At 44.9% G+C, this 20,477-nt stretch overlaps 1 protein-coding gene across 1 annotated transcript; it reads right to left on the bottom strand.

Annotated features, from left to right (window-relative positions):
- Positions 1–1,239: 1,239 nt before the first annotated feature.
- REELD1 (reeler domain containing 1) lies at positions 1,240–13,966 on the bottom strand. The gene is made up of 6 exons (XM_059923936.1): positions 13,759–13,966; positions 10,799–11,021; positions 7,798–7,961; positions 4,574–4,907; positions 3,068–3,131; positions 1,240–1,905 (listed from the first exon to the last, which is right to left on the bottom strand). Exons 1-6 carry the CDS (start codon positions 13,964–13,966, stop codon positions 1,300–1,302), a joined length of 1,599 nt encoding a protein of 532 aa, XP_059779919.1. The 3' UTR covers positions 1,240–1,299.
- Between the last annotated feature and the right edge of the window lie 6,511 nt (positions 13,967–20,477).

The raw sequence follows: 20,477 nt of genomic DNA, 5'->3' as shown, positions 1-20,477 counted from the left end.
TTTCCTACACACCCAATTTTTTTTAAATGTTTTTGTTGAATCGAGATGTCACGAATGCCTCCTTCTATTTAGTGATTTACTGAACTTATTCCTCATGAAGTTATTGTGAGAATTAAATGTGAAAATAAATGTACAGTTCTTAGCACAGTACCTGCACGATTTAGGTGCTCAATTAAGAAATACCCTTTCCAAATTTATAGTGGTTTTTGTTTCCACATTTAAATGGATCGTGACTCTGTAATAGGTTTATCTTTGAAAAGGCAGCTAATTCCATTGTGTTATATTAGGTGAGCATATTCGAGAGTTATATTCAAACATGTTGTTTTGACCTCATGTAGTATCTATGGGACTCCTGCTAAATCAAAGTGATCTTCATGAAGTCACGAGAGCGGGTAGATGGTCTTCATCCATCTTGCTTTCTTAGACAGGTAAAGACTCTTCTTAAAACTGTGCTGGTATCATCATTTTTTTCAGCCTGACCTTTCGCAAAAGGCAAGATGTCTGCTAGTCGTTGGGATACATAAATCTCTCATCAAGTGTAAATGGATGGGCAGTCTCAGATCCATTTACCCCTGATGAAGAGGCTTGCTTACCCCTCTCTGGTGTTTATGGCCTCCTGCCGCATGTATGTTTTCCCACAGATGTGGGTAATCAAACTCTCTAAACGCTTCCTTGCTTTGGATCAATTTCCATGGCAGATTTGCCAGGCTTCTGAGTGTCCAAGAAGGCTGAATACCCTTGCACTCACCCAGGCAAAGACATCAGAGCCACCTTTGAGCTCCAGTTTGGAAAACAGAACTTCTTTGGGGGTGGTTTGAAGAGGCAAAGGGAGGGCTGCAGTCCTTTTTCTTGCAAGAGACTCAACCTCGACGTTACTTTTTTTTCAAAGAGAGTCGATGAGGCTGACACGCTGAGGAGGGACAGAAGTTCTACTTCTGCAGGTTCCTTAAGGCAACGGAGGAAGCTCAGTGGCCACGGGAGTCTAGTTAATGAGCAGGTTATACAATATTCATTGTGTTGAGTTTAACTCTTCAAACAGAACGTCTAATTGCAAAAAGAAAAAAAGCTGCTAAAAAAAAAAAAGAAAGAAAGAAAAAAAAGCTGCTAAATTACAGATGTTAAGACAACAAAGCCGGAAAATAATTCCCTCTGTTGATAAAACTGTCCTTTTGCTGCTCCCTCCACTAACTGCTCCCTGATGGGAGGCACAGTGAATCCCCATCCTCATCAGCTAGTCTCAGTAGCTCTATTCTGGCTGAGACACTCTACAGGGTCTAAGGGGGACACTGAGACGCCTTCTCAGAGGACTGTTTTCTTGCTCCCCACAGTGGGCGTGATCCAGTTGTATTCTGCTTCAACAGAAACAAAACTGTTCTCCCCAATCCTCCTGACATGCACGATCTTGCCTCCGTCACTCCTGGCAGCTGCGTCCCCAGCAGGCTCACTAAAGGATACTTCCGTCCGCTTGTGGCAAGACGGGGTATGCAGGTAGCGAAGGCCAACAGCCACGGCCATGCCCAAAGCAGCCGAAAGGCAAAGCAGGATTCCCAGCTGCAGAGTCCCGAGCTGGATCCCCAAAGGGGCCCTGGCTTCGTCTTGCCCAAGCTCAGGCCTTGGGTTGGTCTTCCTGGGGTGTCCCACGTGACTCTCTCCATTGCCCTCGCTCACTTTGGGCTCCTTGTGCTGTGACTGAGGCAGGAAGCTGGCAGAGGGTCTTGATGCCTCTGACTGGCCACTGGCAGTGGGTGGCCTGGAGGTGGCAGAAGTGTGGAGGACAGGGGTTGGATTGGCCGCCCTGGCCCCATGTCCAGTGAGTGCCCCAGAGGACCAGAGGCGAGGATAGGAAAGACGGACAGTGTACAGAGGAGGCCTCATCACCGTCCTGTTTGAGGCCTTCACCTTGTCCTAGAAAAGCAAAGGGAAAAAGAGAAATCAAAGGGGCTGGTCTTCCCCCCAAGCAGCCACTGAACTTTGCAACTAACCTGAGTTCCTTAGAGAATCCCAGATCGCAGCTGAAAACCCAGCCTCATGCCTGCTCTTAAAAGAGCTCAGAGGGGGCTTCCCTGGTGGCACAGTGGTTAAGAATCCACCTGCCAGTGCAGGGAACACGGATTCGAGCCCTGGTCCGGGAAGGTCCCACGTGCCGCGGAGCAACTAAGCCCGTGCGCCACAACTACTGAGCCTGCACTCTAGAGCCCGTGAGCCACAGCTACTGAAGCCCGTGCACCTAGAGCCCGTGCTCTGCAACAAGAGAAGCCACAGCAATGAGAAGCCTGCACACCGCAACGAAGAGTAGCCCCCACTCACCGCGACTAGAGAAAGCCTGCGCACAGCAATGAAGACCCAACGCAGCCAAAAATAAATAAATTAAATTAAATTAATAAATTAAAAAAAAAATAAAGAGCTCAGAGGAAAACGTCCATGCAGATAAACATGCACTTGTTATTGATGGGGACGGGGAAGCTAATGGAAACTCCACTGAGAGAGCATGGAGGCCACTTACAAGAATAAACTTAGGGTCCTTTAAGAGGCTTCTAGACCAATATGGGTGACAGTCATCTCCAGTGGCTGAAAGCTTTGAGTGTGTCTTTTTATGCAAGAGGGACCATTGAATCTTGCTGTAAGTTCCAATAAATTTGAGTAAGGATATTATACCATGTTTTATTTTGTGTTCCTTTTAAGAGTTCAAAGGAATAGTATATCATTGGGCATGTATATTTTATATTGCCCATTGATCTAACCTCTGGGACCATACATGGTATTTTGAGGCCAATGTTGTGAAGGACAGGGTGGGGGGAGGAGAAGAGAGGGCTTATTAACCCAAGCTAAGTGGGAAAACAACTCACTAAAACCATCAATTTCTACAATTGCAAATAACTTCAGAGACGCTGTGTATAATGAAAAGGCTGATATTGATTGGAAAAAGATGCTGTGTATATATCATACCCTTGCCTCCTCCTCTCTGATTTTGGCTGCTAGTCTAATAGCTCTGATTTCCCAGCCTGGAACTTCCCACTCTGGCGTCAAAAATACCAAACTCACTGCTCATGCACAACTTGGCTGTTACCTGTTCATCCCTATCCGAGGGTAGGCAAGTTTCCAATGAATCAAAGCTTGGATCATTCTGAGTCCTAAAGGGAAGGGAAAAAAGGCTGAGAAGGAGTCCCTAAGTACTGGGGTTTCTTTTCTTACCTTTTATTATAAAAAATTTCAAAAGAAACAAGTAGAATAATATAATGAATCCCCAAATATTTACCACCCAGCTTCAAAAATTATTAATTCATGACCAATCTTATTTTATCTTTATTCCTACCTACCTAATTGCTGCCAGGTTTTTTTGTTTGTTTGTTTGATTTTTCCTTCAGAAATTAATTTATTTAATTTATTTTTATTTTATTTTGGAGTAGAGTTAATTAACAATGCTGTGTTAATTCCAGGTGTACAGCAAAGTGATTCAGTTTACATATACATATATCTATTCTTTTTCAAATTCTTTTCCCATTTAGGTTATTACAGAGTACTGAGCAGAGTTCCCTGCACTAAAACCTTTTTGGCTATCTATTTTAAATATAGCAGTGTGTACATGTCAATCCCAAATTCTCAATCTGCCCTTCCCCGCTGGTAACCATAAGTTTTTTCTCTAAGTCTGTGAGTTTGTTTCTGTTTTGTAAATAAGTTCATTTGTATTATTTTCTTTAGATTCCACATATAAGTGATATCATATGGTGTTTGTCTTTCTCTGACTTGACTTCACTTTATATGATAATCAAAAAGCAACGTTTCTGGGGGCTTCCCTAGTGGCGCAGTGGTTAAGGATCCGCCTGCCAATGCAGGGAACATGGGTTCGATCCCTGGTTTGGGAAGATCCCACATGCCACGGAGCAACTAAGCCCGTGCGTCACAGCTACTGAGCCTGCGCTCTAGAGCCCGCGAGCCACAACTACTGAAGCTCGCATGCCTATAGAGCCCATGCTCCACAACAAGAGAAGCCACCGCAATGAGAAGCCTGTGCATTGTAACAAAGAGCCCCGCTCACCACAACTAGAGAAAGCCTGCGCACAGCAACGAAGACACAACGCAACAAATAAATAAATAAATAAATAAGAGCAACGTTTCCTGTCACTGCTGTGTATACTGATAAAATTACATTTGTTGGAACACCGGAGTTTGGAGTTGGAGAGGGAATGGGGGTGGGTGGTGCGTGAAGATGGCAGCAAAGACTCAGTGAATGCTTTTATTGATTTATATAATTTATATTTATATATTATATATATTTACATATTATAAATGTATGTATCTAAAATATAAAACCTATATTTATATTTTATTTTACTTATAGCAGCATCTCAAAGACCTCACCCTGTCCAAGACAGTACAGATTCCCCAGGTAATTTATATATCCAGCCCTTCTGACCAGTGGCTCTTCTACAATCAGTGTTTCTCACGCACTAAAGAATAAATATGGTTGAGATCTTTTTCTGTCTGACTCCAAGAAGGTTCCATTTCCTCAGCACCCTTGTGTTTGGCCTCATCCCACCACCTGTCCCGAATGGCCCACCCCCTGGCCCATTACCTGTGGTGGGTGCTACGGCTGGAAGCAAAGCTCTCTGAGGAGAATCCCCTGATGGCCATGAACCTCTCCAGCCCACGAACGTCCAGGGATGGTTCCAGGGTTGGGGTGTTGTCCCCGCTGGGTTGGGGGCCATCGCTGACTACGGCAGCTATGTGTGAAGATGCTTGGAATGGAGTCTCTGCAGCCCCACGAAATTCTGTCACCCGAACATTGGCAGGAACTGGATCTAAGCTGTCCTCTTCTGCAGCTCCAGGGACGGCCACAGCAGAGACATCTGTGCGCTGCTGAGGAAGAGTGACGGGCACCCTGGGGGCCAAGCGGAGGCCCAGAGACACTACAGGGAGAGAAGGAGAAATCGTTCCTTTTATCGATTAGCACACACAGCCAGGACAATGGGCTGAATGCCAGAGATTTTAACGTGCCTGAGGACAGACCGTTAAGTGTGAACCACTCAAAAGCATCACCATAAGGATGATCTGCTCAGTAGGAGAAACTCCTGACCAAGCAGCAAAGCACCTGAATTCTCATGTCTTTTTAAAGAGTAAGCTCCTAGCCCTTCTGGGCTTGTGCATTCTTAACAGTCACCAATCAGCGAACATAGAAACCGCTGTGACCACTCTATGTGTTCTCACTTCTGCCAAAACCTGCTTCTAGCTAGAAAATAAAATGGAACCCCACAAATCACGGATTTTTTAAAGCCCTAGATCATTCTTGCCATAGTATATTAACGCAAAAATTTCCCCAGTGATGGTAAGGACTCGAGCCTCTGCTATGGGCAGAGGTGGGATCACTGCCCTCCACTGTCTCCTTTCCCATCGGTGATTAGCTGACATGATGGCCCAGAGCATTAGAAATAGCTTCACAGAGGGCAGCAAACAAACAAGCACAGGTTTTGGAATCATTGTCTGGGTTCAGCTCTTCACTCTGCTAATTCCCGATTTGGGGTAAGTCCTCCAGAGTGTCAGTTTCTTCTTTTGCAAAATGAGACCAGTAATGGTACCTACAGCCTAGGACTGTGGCAGGGGTAAAGTGAAATCATTGATGTAAACGCATGCAGCACAGTGCCTGGTACAGATACGACGTGCACTACGTGTTTACCACGATGATGAGTAGGGCGACCACGATGTTGTTCACAGAAAAGTGCTGTCAGAAGTTTCTCTGGCCAGGGCTCCAATTGGGTTGGATTGAATTCTTTCTTTCTCTCTCTCATTTTTTTTTTTTTTGGTGACACTTTGTTCTAATGTCTTCATTACTCAAAAATATCGAGATTGAAGTGAAAAATAAAGAAGGCTTACACAGACACGCAGAATTTAGCAAAAATTCTGACAGTTTTAACTCCTGCCTGAACTCTAAATGCTTTCAGACACTTTCTGCAGACCCACTGTGTGCTGGGCATCATTCCAGGTGCTGGGAATGAAGTGCAGAAGTGATGCCGATTGCTAACTGTTGTTTCTGAATTCAAAATCTAGGGGACAGACTCCTAGATGCCCAACCTTATAAATCACAGTGTGATGAGAGCTTCAATACCAGAGCTAAAGAAAGCAATTACATTTGCCTACCAAGAAGTAAGGGGAAAAGGCTCACAAAGGAGATATTTGAACTGCTCCTGGAAAGGTAAATAGTTCATCCTGAGGAACAGTTCCGTTTAAGGAAATATCAGAAGGCAAAACATGGAGATATAAAAGTAGGTCATGCCTGGTGCGGTTGGGTAGGACCCCAAAGTGTTCCAAGGCTCTGCTGGAAAATAAGTTTGAGAGACACAATATACTATCTTCCCAATGGGACAATGTGTCACTCACATTTGGCAGCTGAAGTCTTCTTACAGTTAAAAAATCCATTTAACTTTGTTAGATGACACCTCCCCCAATGTGTGTGCATGTACACACGCACTCACACACACATTCATTTTTCCCTTGGGGAGCGCTGGGGTTTGCGTAGAGGAATGGGTAAGAAAACAGGCAGGAGCCAAGCGGACGAATGTGAGAAGCATGATAAGGAGTCTACCCTGTAGCTGCTCAGATTGGCGTCCGCCACCCCGCAGGGGACAAGGTGCCAGCGGGGTCAACCATTGGAGAGACTTTACAGTACCAACGGGACCCGTCTTCCTGAAGCCTCACTACTATTCCTATTCATCTTAAAACAAACATGCCTGGGATCAGAATGCAACATTTCGCATGATTTATAACATGAAACAGGAGACTTCAAACCCATGTTGGATTTGCAGGGTCTTCTTAAGGCCACGCTCTCAGACCCTGAGACCTTTTCTCTGCTTTTAGGAGTATCTTGGTGAAAAGGTTGGAGGAGCAGTGCTGGGCAATGTGGAGAAGACAAAGGTTTTGGTCACAGGCAGAGATGGAGGGTGGCCCAGGGTTGGCTCTGAGCCTGGGTCTGCTAGACTAGCAAAGTCAGGGATTCATATCGGATCCTGGCCTCACCATGTTAGCCTGGAAAGGAAAGTGGAATTGAATGGATTAAAGGTTGGATCTTCTGTGCAGGTGATTGGATGCCTTTATGAAGGCATCAGAGCGCTTAACTAGAAATAAATAATGAAAATGAGTTCAATTTCACCAGGAATTTTCAGGTGGGTCAGACATTCTCTAGCTGGTTAGGGTTTTTTTCATTGTCTATTTTTGTTTGTTTGTTTTCTCAGAAGTTCATGGGCCAATGGAATCTAAAGTCACGTGGTGAGCCAGGAAAAACATCCATTGCCATCGAAACAGCCTCGCGTTCCTGATTCTGTTCTACAATCCAAGCTGCAAAGAGCCATCTACCTACCTCGGAAAGTAACAATCAAAACTGGATGAACTTACATAAAAAAAGAAAAAAGGGTTATTTCTTTCTGGTGTTCCCTGTGCAGCCTCAGGGGACTGGGGAAAACAGCTGAAATATTGTGGTGATTTGTTAAGCGTGGGAGTGGGGGAAGGTGTATGGCTATTTTTTGGTTTTGCAGCTCAGTTCCAATGCTTCATGGCCCACCTTCACCTGTGAGATTGAGCCGGACAGAGCGTGTTTGCTGCAGCGAACGCTGAACTTGCAAGTGTCCTCTCGACCCCCACCCATGGCTGTGGGATCACGTCCCCAGGAACTGTTGACACTCCCAAGGCAGGTGTCTATTGGTTGGGTCTCAGGAACTGGAAACTGGCTGGAGTCACTCTTAAGTGAAAAATAGTAACTGTGAAAATAATGCTGCCAACCAGACTGGTGAATGCAGTGGCAAGCTGTACCTGGGGCAGTTCCTTCCATGCCCTCCGGCCTCTGCCCAGGTGCTGGCATAGGTGGGCCAGGCTCCACGTGGCTGTCGGAACTAGCTCTACTGTGTGTCTGTTGAGACACGACAGGTGATTCAATCCTCGCCCAGTAAACGAAATATGACTGGACCACTGATAAACTGTGGAGAAAGAAAGCAGAGTGATTCGAGGATTTAGTTTCCCTTAAATCATACCTCGGGCTGTCCTGATAGAAAGGAGAGAAGAAACAAAAAGATAAAGAAGAACCCAAGTCTACATGGATAGAACTTAGAGAGAGATGATTGTGTTACTCCCTCGGGTGACTTCATTCTTTTTAAAAACAAAAGCTCAATAGCAGCAAATAATTAAAATAAGAGACAATAGGTACAAATCAATTACCCTCCTGAATAAATGCAATCATTAAGAATCTCCTTTTGACTAAAAGGTGTCTTCTAGAACCGTTGACTCAAAAGGTTTCATCTTCAACTGTGATCATTCGCCATTACTGGTATGTCATGAATTGAATTACAGCTTTCATTGAAAATTTTATAAATCTGTTGTACAATTGTATAATCCTATTGGAACTGTAAATGCTATTGAAACTGAGAGATAAATCATTCATATTCTAAATAATATTTTGAATACATAATGCCTTTCTTCAGTAAAAATCATTTGCACCAACATGATCTCATTCATCCCCCCCAAATTTCACCGAATTAGGGATTATTGGCAAGTACCATTTTTCTCACTGTAAGTATTCAGAAGGCAGTTATAAAAATGTGATGAATTTAGCTGAGATCACCCGGAGAGTTAAGGGGCAAGTAAAAGTCTTGGTTCGTTTTCATGTCAAGGTTATGGTGGGAAAGGATCCTGGGAGATGAGAGAATGTAGGAGGACTTGAGAGATGCTTCTGTCAAAAGGAAATAACAGTTTCTGAACTACTTCTTCTGTAGCACAGAGCAGCTATGACAGTAAATCTAAAAATACAAACGGAGGGGCTTTGAGAAATAAAAAGTAACTGTACAGATTGAAGGCCTTCAGGCACCACACATCCCTTGCATTGGAACCAAAGTCCTGGCAGGAGCCGGTTACACCAACAGTCGAGTGGGTCCTGGCATTTCCAGATGGGCAAAGTCGTCAGGGCACAGTGTCATCCTCCTGGTTTGTCCTTCCTGCTGTGTTAGGCCACCAGGAATGGATGGAAGGAAAGAGGACCCTGAGGGGCAGGGGACACACACCTCATCTCTCACATTCCCCAGTGCAGAGGGGACAACCATGGGGTCTGGATGTCTCCACCCTTGGGCACAACCTCCCTCTTCTGTATATGAGGGTGTAGGGGAAAGAAACTGAGGAATACATACCCTTTCCTAAAAACCAAAAAAAAGAAGTTTGCTTTCTTGGTACATGTGAGTGAAAAGAGGGACAAAGCCCCGGTTTCATTTTGGGGACCGATGATGTTTGTATGATGCTTACAGTTTCCGGGAACTGGTCCACGCAGTTGGCATATACTGGCTCCTTCGTCCTTATGCAGCACTACGAGGTGGGTGCTGTCATGATCACACCCATCTGGTGGACATTAGGCCGAAGCACGGAGCCCTCAGTGGCTCTGCCCAGGCCCAGGAAGTGCCCACTGTCTGCCTGCCTCTGTCTCTCTCTTTCTGGGCTCTCTCCCGACTCTCCCACCAGCAGCTCTTTTGTCCTTATTGATGTTAAAATATATAATGTGTTTCTACATTAACATCATTAGATCAGATCATTTCTTAAAATGCAAAAAAGATTGGAAAGGTGGGCCTTATCTAACCTTTGGGTTTTAAGAATGTCATTGTCCTTCTGATTTTTGAAATGTATATGTGAAGGTCAGTTGTGTGTGGTGAATTTCATAAAGTACTTGGTATACATAAAAAAAAAAAAAAAAAAGAGAAGCCGCTGCATTGAGCGGCCGACGCACCACAACGAAGAGTGGCCCCTGCTCACCGCAACTAGAGAAAGCCCACGTGCTACAGCGAAGACCCAACGGAGAGAAAAATAAATAAATAAATAAATAAATGTATTTTAAAAAAAAAGAAAATACTTTTTTTTTTTCTAAACAAAAAGCATATGTATTTTTTTAAATTAATTAATTAATTTATTTTTGGCTGCGTTGGGTCTTTGTTGCTGCACGTGGGTTTTCTCTAGTTGCGGTGAGGGGGGGGCTACTCTTCATTGCGGTGCGCGGGCTTCTCACTGCAGTGGCTTCTCTTGTTGCGGAGCATGGGTTCTAGGCGCATGGGCTTCAGTAGTTGTGGCACGCGGGCTCAGTAGTTGTGGCTCGCGGGCTCTAGAGTGCAGGCTCAGTAGTTGTGGCACACGGGCTTAGTTGCTCTGCGGCATGTGGGATCTTCCCGGACCAGGGCTCGAACCCGTGTCCCCTGCATTGGCAGACGGATTCTCAACCACTGCGCCACCAGGGAAATCCCAAAAAACATGTGGATGTTTTAAAAACACCAAAATCCCACCAGCATAGAACCAACCATCATTGCATCTGCACTTGAAAGCTGTACCTGGCAGATATCAGCAGACAACGCGAGAACACAGCAGCTCTTGTGCAGCAGTGGGAGCCCCAAATATTGGCTGGCATCAGCTTCTGGGACACTTGTAATTTATTTTTGCTGGGGGGAGGGTGTGGATTCTATAACCAAAGGCTACGAGGCCAGCACCTAAACCCCCAAGGAGGTCACATTCCTAGTGAGAATTTCCTGGAGAGACTGGCCAAGGTTCATCTGTGCACAGGGAGGAGGGACGTCACACATTCCTGGACCATGTATAACAGCACAGAGGGGAGTTAGGACAATTTTTTTTAGTCCCCCCCATAGAGACACTCCAGTTGGGGCAGCCCCAGTGACCCTGTCCTTGTTATAAGGTGGAGGGTGGGAGGTAGGAAACAAGAAGGAAGAGAGGAGAAGCCCCTGTCTTCAAGGTGGAAGCTCAGTTACCAAGAACCAGAACTTGACTCTCTTACAGGAACCTGACGTCCCCTACAAGGTGGGCGGGGGCCTGCCACGCAAAGGACAGATTTCTCTTCCGGGACTTGTCCACGTGGGTGACTGTGTCAGCCTCTTCAAAACAAGCCATCGGTTTGGAATGAGGAGGAATGAAAACAAAAGTGCCAGCTATCTGATGATCAGACTCTCTTCGGGCCTGAAGTAGAAAGCCCATGAAATCACGACTGCTCCTCACAGCCACTTCAACAGAAAACATCCATTCAAGGTCAACACACTTGAGGGAGTTCCACTTGGTGACTTTACATGTGTATTTTCAAAATGAAAAGCTTAGGACCAGCCCAGCCCCCTAAAAGTAAACAATTCATTAGGGGAAAAAAAAAGGTTGAAGTGCTATTTCACACCCAAAATAAATTCCATTTGTAAAGATGGAATATAAAAGATATGTAAAAATGAAGTACAAAAGGACTAGAAACAATAGTTTGGCTTTTTTTTCATTGTTGTTGTTTTGTTTTGTTTTTGCTTTTGTTTTTGTTTTTGTTTTAATATTGGAGTTAGGAATGCCTCTCTAAGCAAATTCAGTAGCCATAAAGGAAAAGATGATTTCTTAAAATTCTCAATATAGAAGAAATAAAAAAACAAATGATAAAATGAGAAAGGTATTTGTAAGATACAACAGACAAATATACAAAGAGTTATGGTGAATTAACAAAAAGATGGCCAAACTGAAAATTATCAACAGACACAAACAGAAAATAAACAAGCTCAATCATAATTTTTAAAACAATTATAAATGAGACTATTTTATACCTATCATGTTAACAAATTTCAAAATGTGTAATTATAACCAGTATTGATAGGCCAACAGAAAAACTAGGGCACTCATTCAGTAGTACTGGAACTGTAAACTATGCAACTCTTTGAGGGGGTAACCCGACAATATTTTCCATATTTTTTTATTCCTCACACTAATCAGTAGAACAAAATGATTGGATAAAACCATATAGAGAGGGTAAATTTCATTTCCATTTATCACCTCTAATTCCCATCAAAAGAGTTAGCATACATCAAAAAGGAATGGAGCCAACCCTGCTGATGTGTTTGAGTTCACTGTAGCTGTTAAATAGATACTTTCCTGTCTACACTTAGCTACTATCTTCAACATCAGTAGCTTTCTTTTTTTTTTAACTTTATATTTTATATTGGAGTATAGTTGATTAACAATGTTGTGTTAGTTTCAGGATGGAGGAGGGGTATTTATTGGTTGAGGGTAGCCCCCCCAGGGGTGTGTATATCTATGTATAACTGAATCACCTCAGTAGCTTTCTTTCTTTTTTTTTCTTTTTTCTTATTGGAGTATAATTGCTTTACAATGTTGTGTTAGTTTCTGCTGTATGAGGAAGTGAATCAGCTATATGTATACATATACCCCCTCCCTCTTGGACCTCCCCCCCACCCCCTGCCATCCCACCCCTCTAGGTCATCACAGAGCACTGAGCTGCGCTCCCTGCACTATATACCACAGGTTCCCACCAGCTATCTGTTTTACACATGGTGGTGTATATATTTCAATCCCAACCTCCCAAACCATTCCACCCTCCGCTTCCCCCACTGTGTCCACCTGCCCGTTCTCTACGTTCGCCTCTCTATTCCTGCCCTGCAAATTGGTTCATCTGTACCATTTTTCTAGATTCCACATATATGTGTTAATATACGATACTTGTTTTTCTCTTTCTGACTTCCTTCACTCTGCATGAGTAGCCGTCTTTCCTGCTTTTTCCAGCTGGCATCTTGGGATCTTGGTCCAAGGTGGGCAGGTGTGACTCTGAAGTGCGTGTATGTGTGTTGGGAGGTGGGATGGATGGTGGAAACACCCCTGGGGGGCTACCCTCAACCAATAAATACCCCTCCTCCATCCTCCCAAGGGATGATTCACAGGTGTGTTTCCCGTGGTTTCTCAGAGGGTCCCCACTGGAACTGGGCCCCAGTGCGTTGCCCACAGCAGTCACCCACTCTATTTGACACCTGTTATTAGTGTTTCGTTATTCCCTGTCACCCTTTCCCCTCTCTCTCATCTATGCTTCCTGGATCACTCCGCAAATAAACCACCTGCACTCAAGTTCTCGCTCTGAATTTGTAGGCACCTGACCTAAAACAGCAGGAAACGCTCTTTTCACTCCTCAAATAATTTTAGTTTTAAATAAGGAGGAAAAAAGCCTATTTCTCACACATCCTTGATATGTGACGTTTGTTCAGGGTAACTATATTTATACCTTATAATAAAGACAAAATAATTTTTTATTATAAGGCCGTTTGTGCTCTCTTCTCTTATAAAGATTAATATCAATATAGAGATTAGTTATATGATTTTCATGATACAAATATTTCATGCTTCATAGCTGCAACTAGGGATTATCATACTAAGTGAAATAAGTCAGAAAGAGAAAGACCAATACCATATGATATCACTTACATGTAGAATCTAAAATAGGGCACAAATGAACCCATCTACGAAAGAGAAACAGACTCACAGACATAGAGAACAGACTTGTGGTGGCCAAGGAGGAGGGGGGATGGGGGAGGGATGGATTGGGAGTTTGGAGTTAGCAGATGTAAACTATTACATATAGAATGGATAAACAACAAGGTCCTACTGTAGAGCACAGGGAACTATATTCAATATCCTGTGATAAACCATAATGGAAAAGAATATAAAAAATAACGTATATATGTGAATAACTGAGTCACTTTACTGTACAGCAGATATTAATACAGCATAGTAAATCAACTATGCTTCAATAAAAAAAAATTTTTTTTAAACTCACAAATACTTCATGCTTGTTTTTGTCTACATAATTTCTTCTTAGGATTAAGCCAAACTTTAGCCCAGGAAACTCCTACCTGGGACAAACACAACTTGGAATTTGTCACTAGGGCCCAGGGGCTCCTGGGGGTCTCTCAAAGCCTCTCCCATACATACCTGAAGCCGTGTCACCCGGTGAGTAGGAAGAGCTGCCGCTGAGAATGGCGATGTGGTGGGTCCTGGGGTTCTGAGGCTGGGCTGGAATGTGCTGGGGGTGCATGTCCACACAGGCCACCGAGCCGGCCCCATGGGAACAGGCAGAGGCGCTGAATGCCAGGCAGAGAGTGGCACAAGCCCAGCCTGCGAGGGCAGCGGGGACCCTCATCCTGCCCTCTCCCGGGGACCCTCATCCTGCCCTCTCCCGGGGACCCTCATCCTGCCCTCTCCCGTGCCCTGATGAACAGCAGCTGCACTTCAGATGCCATTTAGGAAAACGATACGCTGTCTTCCTGAATGGGCCTGACCTGAATCCCACACTGCCTTTAAACCTGAAATACCTTTGGTCTCACCTCCCCAGATCGTAAGCACTCAAGGTCAAGATCAAACAGATGTGCCGCATTACTATACATAAAATAGATAACCAACAAGGACCTACTGTAATAGCATAGGGAATTGTACTCAATATTTCATAATAACCTATAAAGGAAATAATCTGAATAAAAATAGATGTATATGTATAACTGAATCAGTGTGCTGTACACCTGAAACTAACACAACCTTGTAAATCAACTATACTTCAATTAAAAAAAAAAAGTATATCTCTTTAAAATAGCATTTAAAAAAAACAAAAAAAAAATCAATGTGGACATGATCAATAAATATAGCTAGAACAACTTTTAACTAAAAGGAATTTCAATTGAATTAAAGTTTAAATGTGAAAAATGAAACCACAAGAAAAAAAAAAAGATGTGCCAGACTGTAGGAAGTATTTCATTTCTAAACCCTTTTTTTTTAAACCTCTCTTCTTGTAATTTTTTTGTAAGGATGTTTCTTTTTAAAGAGAGGCTATACTAATTACATCAAAGAAAAAAGACCAGAAAATGTTTGAATCCTAATGTGGACTCCTTACATCCTGATATCCAAGGACAATGTGAGCTGTAATATATTATTGCTGAAATGAGACACCCAATATTCCAATATGGGCAGGCAGCTTGGCATATGGTGACTTGGTTTATCTCTCTAATTGCAGATTACAGAGTTAACTGCTACATATCTTCTGCCAACTGTCAGTTATTTAGAGGAGACTGCTAAATTTGCAATGCTTTGATAGCCCCTGTCCTTTCTCCTGTTGATGATTTTTAATTATTTCACTCCTTTCTCACAGAGAAGATGAGCAGAGAAAGTTATACCCAAGCCCATCCACTCTATACTTTGTTAAATATACTGGAAAAAAAGAAAAAACTGGCTCAGAAATAGAATAAAATGTTTGGGCAAAATAACATTTATAGAGTAAATATTTTTGTTTACACCTCGGACGCCCATCCACGGAAGGAATTAAAAGTTGATTGTCAAAGAAGTTCACAGATGAAAGTAAAGTGGGAAATAGCAAATAAGACAGATGAAAACCTCTCTGAGTAAAAATCCAGGACTAGCAGGCATTTTTTAAAAATAACCATTTGTTTTTATAGTCCTATGTACATGTATTTTAGAAGTTCTGCTAATATTGTGATCTAAGGAGCAATGCAAAGCAACAACAACTCTCCTCTCTAATAAGCTGGTTTTAAAAGGTAAAAATAAAATGTAAAACTTTGGTGAAATTAGCAATAAAAGCAGTAGACTAAGGAGGTAAACCATACAACCAAATCATCGTGTCATCTACGCCATCCTATCTGCACACACCACCGCCACCTTTACACCGACCAGACACAGGGGACCAGAGTATGATCTATTGTATAATGGGAATCTCTCGGACTTGTCCTAAGAGTCCTCAGACAATACCTTTCTCTGCTAGGTTTGTTCTCCATAAGGCAGTAAAAGTCAAAACCCTTTCACCACAAGGGGCCATTCCTACCGATTTCCAGACACATTAGAAGATGATGAACAAGGAGCTGTAAAAGCATATTCTCAGCTGAGGAGACCCAGGGCCCTTCTCGTTTCCTTTCAGAGGGGCCACGTAGACAGTCCCGGGGAGCTCTTGTTGATGGCGGAAGCTGGTCTCCTCCCCACAGAGGCAGATTGAACACAGATGCCTACGGAGGAAGCGGGGTGAACACCATATCCCGCAGATCACCACCGAAGCCATAAATTTCATCCTCCCCCCCCTTAGATCTCGAAGTTTCTTTCCCACCAGCACTTTGTTGTCTACATAAACCAGAAAAACATCCACTTACCGAGGAATACACTTTCCTCCAGGATTGACGCAACAGTTTCCACTCTCAGAGCTGCAGAGACACGTCCTTTCAACAAGTCCTTTCTTCTCCCTTCAGTTTCTCCTCCAATGGGCAGGATAACAGCTGTTACCACTAATCCTCAGCGTCCCCAGGAACTCTCCTTCGGAGTCCAAATCCAGCCTTAATCGCACTGGTTTCTTTAAGATCAGAGACACATCCTCATGTACAGTTTCCACATCATCATTGTTCAAGCCTGTCTGAAGAACTAGAAAGAACTGGGACTGGTTTTGCATACGACTTCCTTTGGCATCCTCAGCAGGAGCCGGATGCCTTCATCTTGGTCCCCCCTGCCAAGGGGAGAATGATCGAATCAAACAAATCTCAGAGATCTCTGCTTCTGGGTCAACGTGGGCTAAAGAAGTTGTCCCGGGTGAAGTAGGATTGAGGTCATGGCCAGGGTACAATGTTTGGTACAAAAATGTCCCACATAGCACGCTCCCTCCCCATCAGTTGCACTTAAGCTGGAATTCACACATGCGCATGCGTATGAAGATCGTTGGAGACACTTGACACTAGCGCAGAGCCGTAGATCATCGGATCTCAAAGTGGGATCCCCAGAGCACAACGCTGGCATCACCTGGAAACTTGTTAGAAGTGCACATTCCTGGACCTCACTCCAGACCCACTGAAAAAGAAACTCTGGGGTGGGACCTAGCAATCTGTGACTCAGGTGATTCTGACACGAGCATAATTTGAGAAGCACTGGTATAGATTCCCCAGGTTTCTTTCCAGACCTGTGAAATCAGACTGTGTAGGAGAGAGTTCTGGAAATCCATATTTTTACTACACACCCAGGAGACAGAAGAGTCTTTGACCAGGCAAGTTAGGAAAACACTGAGTTGAAGAATCACCACCAAACTTCTAGAGGCTCCATCCCACCTGGAGGTTTATTAATAAAGAGTCAGGCTTCTGAAAAGACATTGGACTCACTACAAGCGTCATGCATATGGGTATCTGAACTCTAAGTTGGTGTTAGGCACTTATTTAGGCAAAAACAAAGATGAATCAGACACGAATCCCAATCCATAGATATAGCAAAATGGAGGAGAATCACAGGACTACGGAGTGCATGATTCTATTTATATAACATTCTGAAAAAGGCAAAATTGTAGAACAGAAACAGGTCAGTGGTTGCCAGGGGCTGGGGTCAGTGGGGAGGGGTGACTCCAAAGGGCAGCAGGAGGGAATCTTCTGGGGGATGGAACTACTGTGAATCTGAATCAATTGTGGTGGTAGTTACACAACTGTACCACCTTGTTAAAACTCACAGACTGTGCACCAAAATAAGTGGATTTTACTGTATGTACATTAAAAAAGTAGAATAAGCAAAAATGGACGTGACAAATCTACACAAGTAACTATTAGGCAAATGACACGTGGGATTCCAGAAAGGACTTATGAGATTAACTCTAGGAGAACCCAACATCCCTGTGGACATTACATTTGAACTGCACCTTAAACAGTGAGCAACATTTTTCCTGCCAACAAAGAATGGAGAACATTCTAGAATAAGAAGGACGTACTGAATACTGTTTATGACATCTCCTGACTACAGCCCATTGTAGAGTCTCACTGTTCAAAGTGTGGTCCAAGGGCCAGCAGCACCAGTGTCACCTGGGAGCTCATGAGAAATGCAGAATCTCTGGCCCCCATGGCAGAGCCACTGAGTCGGTTTCTGCATTTTCACAGGCTCCCCAGAGAACCTGCCAGATCTCAGCCCTTGGAAGAGCCCCTTTATACTGTATGACATTGCCCCCTCCCTACCATGACTGATCGGTCAGAGGTGGTCACTTTACCCAAGACGAGTCAATCACCGATGGGGAAGCAACCGACCAGGCTGCCTTGAGAATGCAGACTTTTCAAGAAACACATCATCTGAGCTAAAAGGATACAGAAAGTGAGGACTGGAACAGGTGACATGCCCAGCCCAGCCAAACTGCACTTCTGAGAGCTCTCTCTCTGTAACGTCCTCCTTCCCCTTTATTGCAACTGTGTGAGAGCGCTTTCGTGTGTTTGCTTGTTTGTCTTTGTTTTTCCGCCTCTGAGACTTGACCGTGGAGTCCTGAGAAGGGCCTGGCATGTCTGAGAGATGCCCAGAAAGAAGGCCCTGAGGGAGAGGAAAGCAAGGCTGAGAACTGTGGTAGCAACCGAACGCTGAAGGGATTTGCACATCATAGTATTAGGAGGTTCAGCCGCATTCAGTGGGAAGTAAGGAGCTTCCATGGCTGTTTAAGCAGTAGAGTAGGCAGGCAGGCAGTGGGATCCCTTAAGACAACTTTGGAAGAGAAGGGAGCCCAGGGGCTGTGGAGGAGGCCACGGTATTGCAGGTCAGTCAGAAAGGGTGAGGTGAACAGTCACAGTGGGGATAACGGGAGGGAGGGACTCAGGAGGCCATTTGGAGATGGACTTGGTAGCATCTGGTGACCGACTGGATGCAGGGTGTCCTACACAGAGAACAGACTTGTGGTTGCCGAGGGGGAGGGGGGTGGGGGAGGGATGGATTGAGAGTTTGGGGTTAGCAGATGCAAACTATTATGTACAGGATGGATAAACAACAAGGTCCTACTGTATAGCTCAGGGAACTATATTCAATATCCTGGGATAAACTATAATGGAAAAGAATATGAAAAAGAATGTATATATGTATAACTGAGTCACTTTGCTGTACAGCAGAAATTAACACAACAATGTAAACCAACTATACTTCAATAAAGTTTATTTTTAAAAATTAAAAAGAAAATAAATGCAGGATGTCCTAGAGAGAATCTTAGCATGGGTGGTGCCAGGTAACAGGAGGTGGGGCTCCAGAAAGGGCAGCAGTTGGACCGTTAGGCCTAGTCTCCGCTCCAGGTAATGAAGTGAGTGACTTAATGGGCAAAGCACCTACTCGGAGACCACAGTTCCAGGCCCGTAATGTCGGTTTGGGGGCCAAGTTGCTCAGGCCGTCACGGCAAGTGCGAGACCGTCTGCCCTGCAGACACCAGAGGAGGTCGAGCTCCCTCGGCCAGGACGCCGGTGCTCCCCGTGCAGGGTGAAATCACGCTGATAGACTCTGACTTCTCCAAGCCTCTGTCCCACCAGGAAGGAGGAAATCTCAATCTTCTGTTAAGTCAGCAGAGACTCTGGGGGCTCAGGAACCTAGGGTGAGGGTCTTCCGTCGCTGCTGCTCACAAGGTCATTTGAAGGCTCTGGCTCAGATGCTCTGGTGCAAAGAAAGTCTCAAGTCTCCAGCCAGGCTGGGCTTCGACCTCCCCAGATGCACCGTGTGGCCTTTGCCCTCTGAGGGTCTCCCACCCCCTCTGCCGGGTCCCCCGTGAGTGGGGCACAGATTCCTGCTGCTAGGAAAGAGGGGGTGTGGCCAACCTCTTCACCCCTCTCCGCTCCCTTCCTAGCCTTGGGGATAACTGGCTATCTCCCCTCCCCCGGCCCCTCCCCACTATCCCCAGCCAACTCCCCACCCCGGTCACCTGGTATAATCTACCTACCACAGAGAGAGGGGTAAGGTGCCAACACTTCTGCTTTAGCCCCGTAACAAATACGCCCTCTGATGTAGTGATTCTCAAAAGGCCAGCCCCCAGGTTAGAGAGGGGATGGCAAGCAGCTGAAGAGAGCCCACACACGGCTCAGTAAATAATCCTGCCATTCACCCAGGTACTAAGTGTTACTGTTGGTGGAAACCAGGAGGACACCTTATCCGAGGCATGACCTTCATTGCCTGTCTCACTCACAGCCTCCGCTGGGTTGGCAGGACTCCCTGTGCCACATTCTGGACATTTAGCCAATTAGCTCGCGAACACTCACACCACCGGAGGGCCGTACTACTGTTAGCCCATTTTACAGGGGAGGAAACTGAGCCCCTGTGTCTAACTTGCCAAAGGTTCCAGAGCTTCCAGGCTGTGATAGACGCGGTCTCTCCCCACAGCTCTGCCACTGACCCCCTTTATAACCTCCTCCAAACATGAGGACAACCGTCCTTCTTGTACCTGCATCCCCATGTTCTGTGAGGTTTCAGTGAGGTGATAAAGAGTAAGCAGGGAGCCCTCGGCACGGGTTGGACACAAAGGAAGGGCTCAGAGCATGTTTGTTTGGGGAAGGAGAAAGCGGGCTGAGCTGCAGAGAGGATGGAGCTGGTTCACAGAGAGGAGCGGCTTCCTGCCAGGCAGCCCTCGGGGGGCAGGGGTGTTAGGGGTGTGATTGTGAGGAAGCGAGAACCAGAGTGGGGCTGAGAAAGAGGGTATCCAGCATCTGGGCTCCGCGGGCGTTCCTATTCCCATTCGGATCTGGGTGCACAGGGAAAGCAAGAAAACATTGCTTTCTGTTTGAATCTGCTGGAGTCATTTCACACTGGCAATCTGGCTGGACTTGATACATTAAGTGACTAAATGGTTACATTAACGTCCCATGGCCCCCGACTAGAAGAGTTACATTAACGTCACACACAAGAAA

This window comes from Balaenoptera ricei, chromosome 5, assembly GCF_028023285.1.
Source record: "Balaenoptera ricei isolate mBalRic1 chromosome 5, mBalRic1.hap2, whole genome shotgun sequence".
NCBI lineage: Eukaryota > Metazoa > Chordata > Mammalia > Artiodactyla > Balaenopteridae > Balaenoptera > Balaenoptera ricei.
Note: the sequence above shows the minus strand (reverse complement) of the source record. Positions and strands in the feature narration are given on the sequence as shown.